Source organism: Leuresthes tenuis, unplaced genomic scaffold (assembly GCF_036924035.1).
Source record: "Leuresthes tenuis unplaced genomic scaffold, fLeuTen1.0.hap1 SCAF_17, whole genome shotgun sequence".
Taxonomy (NCBI): domain Eukaryota; kingdom Metazoa; phylum Chordata; class Actinopteri; order Atheriniformes; family Atherinopsidae; genus Leuresthes; species Leuresthes tenuis.
Window position 1 is genome coordinate 29,622,266 of NW_027325371.1, and position 11,059 is coordinate 29,633,324.

Sequence of the window (11,059 nt, forward strand, 5' to 3'; positions counted from 1 at the left end):
CTAGCATCAACAAGTTGGAAACCACAATCGACTCTCTAGATGCTGTGAGTGGGGATAGCCTTATAAGGAAATATCATGTATAACCGGCTTGCTCATTTTCGTGGTTGCAAAACAGCTTTATAAGGAGATATCTCTGAGAAAGACATGTTGTGAAACTAGGACCGCACCCACAACGGTCTTCTGAAAGTAACGCCTTATACAAGTACACACACGCACACACATAGAGGGAGAGACAAGATATTGACGCACACACATCTCATAAGGCGGAGACTGAACTCAAGTCTATATAACATCACACCCCTAGACAAAGACAGAGCTTTTCCGTACTTTGTGCTGTTCGCATGTATTGTACTGAACTGTTCTCCGCACTTTGCAAACTGCGTAAATAAAACTGTGTTGATTCTTATATCGTCTCATCTGTCTTCCTCCTTCACTGCATCAACGGACTCGGAAAGAGGTACAGGTTGACCTCAACAATGCAGAAAAAGCATTTGATGGAGTGAACTGGAAATTTTTATTCGCAGCATTAAACAAATTCGGGTTTGGGTCACACTTCATCAACTGGATAAGGATATTATATAGCTCCCCAAATGCAAGTGTCAGGACAAATGATCAAACTTCTCCAAGCTTCAGTCTGCAGAGAGGTACAAGACAGGGTTGCCCACTTTCTCCCTCACTTTTTGCTATTTTCATCAAACCTTTAGCAGCTTCTATCAGACAAGATAGAAATATTAAAGGCATCCAATCCCAAAATATTGAGCATAAAATAAGTCTTTATGCTGATGATGTATTACTTTTCCTTCAGAACTCACAGACGTCTCTCACTCACACGATCACACTCATAAATAAATTCTCAGCACTTTCTGACTACTCTATCAACTAGTCTAAGACCACAGTTCTGCCCATTAACTGCAGGGTCCAGAATATACCTGCGATCACTTTACAGTCAGGAAATAATAGATATTTAGGCATAAACATTTCCTCCAGGCTCTCAGAGTTAACAAAGCTAAATTATGTGCAATTATTAAAGACTTATTAAAGAAAGCAGAGGACGATCTCTCTCGTTGGAAGTCCTTACCTATATCACTTATGGGGAGAGTTACAACCATTAAAATGATGATACTACCAAAAGTTAACTATTTGTTCTCAATGATCCCCATAAAACCATCTGCTACTTGGTTTAAGTCACTAGATTCATGCATCTCCAAATTTCTGTGGAAAAACAAACCACCACGTATTAGTTTAAAAACCCTACAGAAGACCAAGGACTGTGGTGGATTAGATTTACCTCATTTTCAGCACTATTCCTTAGCCAATAGGTTACAGTATATATCAAAATGGTTTAAACCTAGCCCAATAGATGAACCATGGATAAATATAGAACAAGCATTGTGTGATAATCTGTAAATCTCTGACCTGCCACTTATTAGTCAAAATATTTACATCAAAAGCGGAAGCGGAGGTGTTCGGCTGCAAGAAGGTGTGAACGTCCGACCAAAGTTTGTAAAAACCAGTTAAAAGGTTCCAATATCCAACCAAACATAATCAAAAGCGGGAGCAGAGCTGTTCGACTGCAAGTAGGTGTGAATGTCAGATCATAATTTGCAAAAAGCTGATGAGAAAGGGTGAGAATGCCCGACTATACACTATCAAATGCGGGAGCGGAAGTGTTCGGCTGTGAATAGGTGTGAATGTCCGACCATAATTGCTGAAAAATGTTTAAGAAAAGGTGCGAATGCCCAACCATACATCATCAAAAGCAGGAGTTTATGTGTTCGGCTACAAGGTTTGAATGTCCTACCATAGTTTGTAAAAGGCGGGTAAGAAAAGGTTCGAATGCCCGAACATACACCATCAAAAGATGGAGCGGAGGTGTTCCGCTGTAAGAAGGTGTGAATGTCCGACCATAGTTGGTAAAAAGCGGGTAAGAAAAAGTTCGAATGCCCGAATAAACACCATCAAAAGCAGAAGCGGAGGTGTTCAGCTGTAAGAAGGTGTGAAAGTCCCACCAAAGTTTGTAAAAAGCAGTTAAGAAAAGGTTCGAATATCTAACCAAACATAATCAAAAGCGGGAGCAGAGCTGTTCGACTGCAAATAGGTGTGAATGTCAGATCATAATTTGCAAAAAGCTGATGAGAAAGGGTGAGAATGCTCGACTATACACCATCAAATGCGGGAGCGGAGTTGTTCGGCTGTGAGTAGGTGTGAATTTCCAACCATAATTGCTGAAAAATGTGTTAGAAAAGGCTAGAATGCCGGTCCATACATCATCAAAAGCGGGAGAGGTGGTGTTTGGCTGCAAGTAGGTGTGAATGTCCAGCCATAATTACTCACAAACGGGTAAGAAAAGGTAGTATTGCCAGACCATACATGATCAAAACAGGGGGCGGAGGTGGTTCAGCTGCAAGAAGGTGTGAATGTCCGACTAAAGTTTATAAAAAGCAGGTAAGACAAGGTGCGAATGCCCGACAATGTAAGATCAAAAGAGGGAGCGGAGGTGTTCGGCTGCAAGAAGGTCTGAATGTCCACCCATAATTCCTGAAAAATGGGTAAAAACAGGGTGCGAATGCCAGACCATACATCATCAAAAGCAGGAGTGGATGTGTTCGGCAACATGAAGGTTTGAATGTCCATCAATAATTGCTTTAAAACATGAAAGAAAATTTTCGAATATCAAACCGCACATGATCATAAGCGGGAGAGGAGGTGTTCCGCTGTAAGAAGGTGTGAATGTCCGACCATAGTTGGTAAAAAGCGGGTAAGAAAAGGTTAAAATATCCGACTGTACACAATCAATAGTGGGAGCGGAGTTGTTCGGCTACAAGAAGGTGTGAAAGTCCCATCATGGTTTGTAAAAAGCTTGTAAGAAAAGGTTCGAATGGCCGAATATATACCATCAAAAGTGGAAGCGGAAGTGTTCGGTTGCAAGAAGGTGTGAACGTCCGACCAAAGTTTGTAAAAAGCAGTTAAGAAAAGTTTCGAATATCCAACAAAACATAATCAACAGCTGGAGCGGAGTTGTTCGGCTGTGAATAGGTGTGAATGTCCGACCATAATTGCTGAAAAATGTGTTAGAAAAGACTAAAATGCCGTACCATACATCATCAAAAGCGGGAAAAGTGGTGTTCGGCTTCAAGTAGGTGTGAATGTCCAGCCATAATTACTCACAAACGGGTAAGAAAAGGTAGTATTGCCAGACCATACATGATCAAAAAAGGGAGCGGAGGTGGTTCAGCTGTGAGGTGTGAATGTCCGACCATAGTTGGTAAAAAGCGGGTAAGAAAAAGTTCGAATGCCCGAATAAACACCATCAAAAGCAGAAGCGGAGGTGTTCAGCTGTAAGAAGGTGTGAAAGTCCCACCAAAGTTTGTAAAAAGCAGTTAAGAAAAGGTTCGAATATCTAACCAAACATAATCAAAAGCGGGAGCAGAGCTGTTCGACTGCAAATAGGTGTGAATGTCAGATCATAATTTGCAAAAAGCTGATGAGAAAGGGTGAGAATGCCCGACTATACACCATCAAATGCGGGAGCGGAGTTGTTCGGCTGTGAGTAGGTGTGAATTTCCAACCATAATTGCTGAAAAATGTGTTAGAAAAGGCTAGAATGCCGGTCCATACATCATCAAAAGCGGGAGAGGTGGTGTTTGGCTGCAAGTAGGTGTGAATGTCCAGCCATAATTACTCACAAACGGGTAAGAAAAGGTAGTATTGCCAGACCATACATGATCAAAACAGGGGGCGGAGGTGGTTCAGCTGCAAGAAGGTGTGAATGTCCGACTAAAGTTTATAAAAAGCAGGTAAGACAAGGTGCGAATGCCCGACAATGTAAGATCAAAAGAGGGAGCGGAGGTGTTCGGCTGCAAGAAGGTCTGAATGTCCACCCATAATTCCTGAAAAATGGGTAAAAACAGGGTGCGAATGCCAGACCATACATCATCAAAAGCAGGAGTGGATGTGTTCGGCAACATGAAGGTTTGAATGTCCATCAATAATTGCTTTAAAACATGAAAGAAAATTTTCGAATATCAAACCGCACATGATCATAAGCGGGAGAGGAGGTGTTCCGCTGTAAGAAGGTGTGAATGTCCGACCATAGTTGGTAAAAAGCGGGTAAGAAAAGGTTAAAATATCCGACTGTACACAATCAATAGTGGGAGCGGAGTTGTTCGGCTACAAGAAGGTGTGAAAGTCCCATCATGGTTTGTAAAAAGCTTGTAAGAAAAGGTTCGAATGGCCGAATATATACCATCAAAAGTGGAAGCGGAAGTGTTCGGTTGCAAGAAGGTGTGAACGTCCGACCAAAGTTTGTAAAAAGCAGTTAAGAAAAGTTTCGAATATCCAACAAAACATAATCAACAGCTGGAGCGGAGTTGTTCGGCTGTGAATAGGTGTGAATGTCCGACCATAATTGCTGAAAAATGTGTTAGAAAAGACTAAAATGCCGTACCATACATCATCAAAAGCGGGAAAAGTGGTGTTCGGCTTCAAGTAGGTGTGAATGTCCAGCCATAATTACTCACAAACGGGTAAGAAAAGGTAGTATTGCCAGACCATACATGATCAAAAAAGGGAGCGGAGGTGGTTCAGCTGTGAGGTGTGAATGTCCGACTAAAGTTTGTAAAAAGCGGATAAGACAAGGTGCGAATGCCCGACAATGTATGATCAAAAGAGGGAGCGGAGGTTTTCGGCTGCAAGATCTGAATGTCCAACCATAATTTGTAAAAACCGGGGAAGAAAAGACTCGAAAGCCCGACTATACACCATCAAAAGCGGGAGCGGTGTTCAGCTGCAAGAAGGTCTGAATGTCCCACCAAAGTTTGTAAAAAGCAGTTAAGAAAAGGTTCGAATATCTAACCAAACATAATCAAAAGCGGGAGCAGAGCTTTTCGACTGCAAATAGGTGTGAATGTCAGATCATAATTTGCAAAAAGCTGATGAGAAAGGGTGAGAATGCCCGACTATACACCATCAAATGCGGGAGCGGAGTTGTTCGGCTGCAAGTAGGTGTGAATGTCCAGCCATAATTACTCACAAACGGGTAAGAAAAGGTAGTATTGCCAGACCATACATGATCAAAACAGGGAGCGGAGGTGGTTCAGCTGCAAGGTGTAAATGTCTGACTAAAGTTTGTAAAAAGCGGGTAAGACAAGGTGCGAATGCCTGACAATGTATGATCAAAAGAGGGAGCTGATGTTTTCGGCTGCAAGAAGGTCTGAATGTCCAACCATAATTTGTAAAAACCGGGGAAGAAAAGGCTCGAAAGCCCGACTCATGTATACTGAGGATGGGAGACTGGGTCAAAATGTTTTTATTTAATTTGTTGGCTTCCTTAGCTGGGGCAACTTTTTTGAACTGGCATTGTATAAATTGCTCTAATCTGTGTAATTATGAATTTGATTAGATTTTAATATTAATGTATTAATATAGGCTTGAATTGGACTATTTCTGCCTATATCTTTCCTTTTTGATAAAGCTTATAGACACTCTCTCTCCTGTGTTTCCCTATTCCAACAGGTATCCTTTGAATGGTGTTATGGTGTTTTTCCCCCCTCTTTTCTGTCCTCTCAAACCCCAGCTGGTCGAGGCGGATGGCCACCCTTCCTGAGTCTAGTTCTGTCAGAGGTTTCTTCCTGTTAAAAGGGAGTCGTTCCTTTCCACAGTCGCCACAGGCACGCTCAGGACTGGAGATTGGACTGAAGACAAGTTTCGGTGCAATCTGTTGGTTTCCTTAGCTAGGATATTGTTTTTGAATTGGCTCTACGTGAATGAATTGGATTGTTTTAAAATTAATTAATTGGATTTCATTGGATTATGATTACAATGAAATGATTTCCAGTTGGCTTGAATTGGACTATGTTAATTAAGTTCCTTGAGATGACATTTGTTGTAATTTGAAGCTATATAAATAAAACTGAATTGAATTTAAATTAATTCCCTCTCGCCCGATGACTGCTGAGATAGGCTCCAGCCCCCCTGTGACCCTACTGACAGGTTAAGTGGGTATAGAAAATGGATGGATGGACTTAGAGATGGACTCTTAGAGATAAAACTTGTTTTGATTAGGAGCTTGGTAAATAAAACTGACAGGACAAGCCTGCAGCTGCAAGTTCAGCAAATATCCAGTAGGTAGCAGACTAACTCTATAGCAGATGCTTAATTTTTCACAAGAACATCTTGTTTGGTCAGTTAAGTACTGAAAAGTCATTGATTTTGGGCATACTTTAACACGTTAAAGGGGCTTTTGAAACTGTTATTTTTCACACAAAGGATTTTTCTGATGTGAAAGGTTATAGTAGAGGTCGGTTAAAAAACCTTTTTAAAAGAATTTGAGCTCATTCAAGGATAGTATGATGAGGGGCTGATATACTAACCTTTCCATATATATATATATATAATTGTTTCACTGATGTTAATTTGTTTAAAATCTGGTCATTTCTAACATATGTATCGGCCCACAATTTCACAATCGGTGCCTCCAAAATAAGTTCTTTCCTATACTCACATGAGTGAAGTGCACAGTGAATTAGAAGTTACTGAAGTTTATGTGGCCTGTCAGAGGGAGCATCGGGCCCAGTATTCATTGTAAATGCCTTGTGATACGTCTTCGTAACACGTTTTATATAGTACAACCTGTCACTAAAGGAGCTCCACAGTTTGTCTGTCGTACTGCTTTGGTGGAGGTTGTGGGCCTTATAAATAAATTATATTCATATATTTATAAATTCTAAAGATATAGTGATTAAAAGAGGTTGACAACGCCACCTAGGTTTGAGAGCCCAAGACTCTAAAGACACGTACAGGTTCTTAATCAAAACAAGGTTTGAGCAGACTTAAAAAAACAGGAGTCTAACTGGTATTTTACAAGATTTATTGTCATAAAATAGGTAACCCAGCCCAAAATCTCCGCCAAGGATCCCACATCCTCTGGATCATCTCACTCTCCAACTCTCTGGGGCAAGTGACAGACATCCAACTCTGGTGGTGGAACAAGCCCTCAGTCACTCCAAAACACAAGAGTGAGGAAATATCAGTACTCACTGGTAGTCCACCTCCACCTCCACGGCCCTTGAAGAAGGCTCCGTACCCCCCTGCTCCCCGGGCGCTGTAATTGGCTGCCCCACTGCTCCAGTGTATGGCATCTGTCTCCATGAGTGTGTCACCCTGTGCATGTGTGTGTTCAACAGGTCCCAACCTGGATAGGTCAAATGCGGAGGAGTAATATTAAATTAAATCATTTTAGTTATTTACATTGATCCTCTATCATTCAAATGGTTATTAGTATGCCATGAGACTAAAGTTAAAGAAAGTTTACCAGTTTTGACAATAATTAAAACCAGATTCATTCTGCGGGAGGCTCCCTGGGGTTATAATTGGAAGACAGTTTCTCCTGAAATGCCTCAAGTCAAGATGAAGCACAGGTCTGCTACTCAGGCTTTGTGGACTCTTCTTTTATAACGAACCATTACACAGAAATCTGTGAAAATGTGGTTCCTCCTCTCCAGTACCCCCGAATAGACCTTACCAGGGAGGCTGAGGAGTGTGATCCCGTTATTCCTGTCTGACACACATATTCTTACAATTTGAATTTATTGATGTCTGTTAAAAATTTGAAATGTTTTTTTCAGGGTTGTCAAATTATCGCGTTAATGGAGATTAATTAATTACAGGGATTTTTAGTGCGTTATATTTTTTAATCACGTTAATCTAATTTTTAATCTCTAATTTTGCTGTTTCTGAATGCCAGTTGCCTTTTTTTAAAATCCGTTTTTATACGTTGGGCTTCTTGTACTTGGGTTGGAAATCAATGGTCTGTCACACCCTGAAGTGGACATTGATTGGCTGTCATTGTGTTTGGATGGTTTGGGATAAGCTGATAGGCTCCCACTGTAGTTGGGCAAGGTGAGGAGACTTGAAAATGGAGGAGCATGTAAGAGTTGTCGGTCCAATGAATGGAAAATTTACATTTCACAAACGCCTCGACGGCACCATTGATAAAGGTAGAGTGATCTGCATTCTTTGTAAGAAGGAGTTTGCTTACCACCGAAGTAGCTCAAGTTTAGCCTACCACATCAACGCAAAGCACCCAGTCGCGAGTGCAGCCACAGCTAACGTTAGCAATTTAGCGATCTATAGCAAAGCTCTTCGCCAAACTAAACTCGAGGAGAACATCCCGCGTATGAGCAAGTCTGCGACCGACAGGCTGACGAATGTTCTTGCCAAGTGGATAGCGATGAACTGCAGGCCGATAAACATAGTGGAAGACGAGGGGTTAACAGAGGTGTCGCAAACTGCGTCCAATGACCCATCATACAAGCCACCGTGCAGGACTACAGTGACGACCAAAATCAGCAAGATGTACGACGGCGAAAAGAAAAACAAACTTGAGATTTTGGTGGAGGATTCGCCCAACTTTGTTGCTATAACCGGAGATCACTGGACCTCAGCTGGCAACCACAGCTATTTGGGGGTGACCGGACACTTTATTGATGGTGAGTGGAACCTCAACTCGTTTGCGCTGACCGTCATGAAAACAGAAACCAGGCACTTTGCTGATAAATGCGCCGAACAGTTCCTCAATGTGGCAAATGACTGGGGAATTGAAAATAAGATATCCACCATCGATACAGATAGCGCAGCAAACATGCTGGCTGCTATGAGAGCCCTTCCATATGAGCACATCGCCTGCAATGCTCACATTCTCCAGAGGACCATCACAGTCTGCCTCGATGGCAGTGGGTTTGCTGGTGTACTAGCAAAGTGCCGCAAGATTGTTGGCCATTTCAAACAAAGCCCTGCAAGTACCACAGAACTTAACCAGCAACAAGTTGCACTTGGAAAAAAAAAGCGAGCAACTTATACAAGATGTACCAACCAGGTGGAATTCGACACTCGCAATGGTCTCACGCCTCCTATGCAACCGAGAGGCTGTCCAGGCTACGTTGGACCAACAGAACAACCACAGATGGGTCATGCTAACCGAAGCTGAGTGGGGGAAACTGCAGAGGCTGGAGGTCCTGCTTGAACCATGCAGGTAAGCCCAAATAAACACCTGTCCATTTTAATGAAATAAACTACACATGTGTCATCCAAAAATGAATGAAAATTAGGTAGTACTTCTCGGGGCAATTAAATTGGAAATTTAAATGTCCAGCGATGTTTATTTTTCAAACTTATCCACCTCTACAGGTATGTGACTGAGCTGCTGGGTGGTGAGGCCTACGTCTCTTGCTCTGTAGTGCTGCCTGCTTTTCGCCATCTGGACCGTGTCATGGACATCACTGATGATGATCCAGCCTATGTGGTGAAGTTCAAGAATGCCTTCCAGAGGGACCTGGAAGCACGGCAAGCTGTAGTCAATGAGACGTGGTTCAAGGTGGCCACAGCACTGGATCCACGTTTCAAGGATTTGAAATGTCTTCCAAGAGAAAAGAGGGAACAAGTAAAGACTATAAGGATAAGCTGGACTATTGAGTCCAATTTTATCAAATCAAGCTTTATTTATATAGCACTTTTTACATATAGGAAATGCAACACAAAGTGCTGCACAAAATAAAATAAATCTACCTGTCCATCTATGTATTCATTCATTCATTCAGGTGTGGACCAGTCTGGAAAACATGCTCCAAGCAGCAGAGCCTAGAAGAGCAGCTACTCTCCAGCCCTCCACAGAGGATGATCAACCAGCTCAGAAGAAGAGGAGAAGCGCTCTTCTGCTGGGGTCTGACTCAGAAGAAGATGGAATGGAGTCCGGAGAGCTGCAACGCTACAGAGCAGAGCCCAGCATCAGTATTGATGACTGTCCCCTGCAGTGGTGGTATGCTCACTCAGGAGCCTATGAAAAGCTGTCAGTCGTGGCACGCAAGTACCTGGCCTCCCCGGCAACCTCCGTACCTTGTGAGAGACTGTTTAGTCTCGCAGGCCACATAGTACAAAAGAAAAGGGCAGCCTTGCTCCCAGAAAATGTGACCAAGCTGGTCTGTCTCAGCGACTGGCTGAAGAAGAAGAAATAAGAAGCATGAGGTCAGCATAGCTGCCATGTCATCTGTACCCCAATTAGAAGTGATTGCTTGATGTTATTTCAGCACTTTATTTTGTGATGATGAACAATGTTATTTTTGATGTGCTAACAGCACTGTGATTGCTGGTTCTGTTTTATTTATTTTATATTATCTGAAGCAGAGGAAAAGCAACAAGTTCAGTGTCCAGTACTTCTATTGATCTAAAAAGTGTTGTTACTGTTTTTTTGATGTGTTAACTTACAGCACTTTATATGGATTTGATGTTTTATTTTATTTTTATTTTCTAATTATTTGGAGATTGAAAAAAGCTTGAAACTAAAGGTTGCAGGCAGTGCTTGGGACTAGTCTCAAATACAGTGGAATGTAAATGGCTCGTACAGCATCTGTTCAAATCTGTTAAAAACAATAAATTACTTCATAAAGCTGCTTTTTTGTTATTTATCACTCTTTTGATTTGCTGCAATAATGTAATGATTTTAAATGGAAATACCTCAAGTTGAAGGCTTTTTTCAGCATTTCTATTAGGTGAGATTAAAATAGATTAATTAGATCAATTAATTACAGATCATAATTAATTCATCTCAAATTTTTTTTAATCTCTTGACAGCACTAGTTTTTTTATGTCCAACAACGTTCTTTTAAATATTTGATGCTAATGATAAAAGCTCCATGATGTCAGATTTTATGTTCAAAGCAGAACATGTGAAACAGCATAAAAAGTGAATGTTGACTTAACAGCATACATGTGTAACTGTGCTGTCGACACAGTGATGTAAACACCAGATAAAGAGAGAGAATGAGCTTTTTACTGTCGGACTGTGTTGACTAAAGTGAGGACAGAAAACAACAGACTGAGCGAACAAAGAGAAAATCAGGAGCCTGCAGGGAAATCTTGCCCCACAGCTGAAAGTTTCTCCTTTAAACAGAGAAGTTTCAGTATTTTTCTGTTTTCACCACACTGCTGAATGAGTTCAGGTGTTGATGCTGATCAGTGTTTCCTGAATATTTCTGTTCTGTTGAAGAGTACTTTTTGTTGTAAA

General features: G+C 41.5%; 1 protein-coding gene across 1 annotated transcript; it reads left to right on the forward strand.

Annotated features, from left to right (window-relative positions):
• The first annotated feature begins 8,273 nt into the window (after positions 1-8,273).
• LOC140273944 (E3 SUMO-protein ligase ZBED1-like) lies at positions 8,274-10,010 on the forward strand. The gene is made up of 3 exons (XM_072369602.1): positions 8,274-9,031; positions 9,187-9,439; positions 9,597-10,010. The coding sequence occupies exons 1-3, from the start codon at positions 8,895-8,897 to the stop codon at positions 10,008-10,010; spliced, it is 804 nt and encodes a 267-aa protein (XP_072225703.1). The 5' UTR covers positions 8,274-8,894.
• The last annotated feature ends 1,049 nt before the right edge of the window (positions 10,011-11,059 follow it).

Bases quoted from the DNA above. Each gene is read 5' to 3' on its own strand.
- LOC140273944 (XM_072369602.1), top strand. From the start codon at position 8,895: ATGGTCTCACGCCTCCTATGCAACCGAGAGGCTGTCCAGGCTACGTTG. The intron at 9,032-9,186 runs GTAAGCCCAAAT...CCACCTCTACAG, and splicing joins GTCCTGCTTGAACCATGCAG to GTATGTGACTGAGCTGCTGG. The intron at 9,440-9,596 runs GTAAAGACTATA...TCATTCATTCAG, and splicing joins CAAGAGAAAAGAGGGAACAA to GTGTGGACCAGTCTGGAAAA.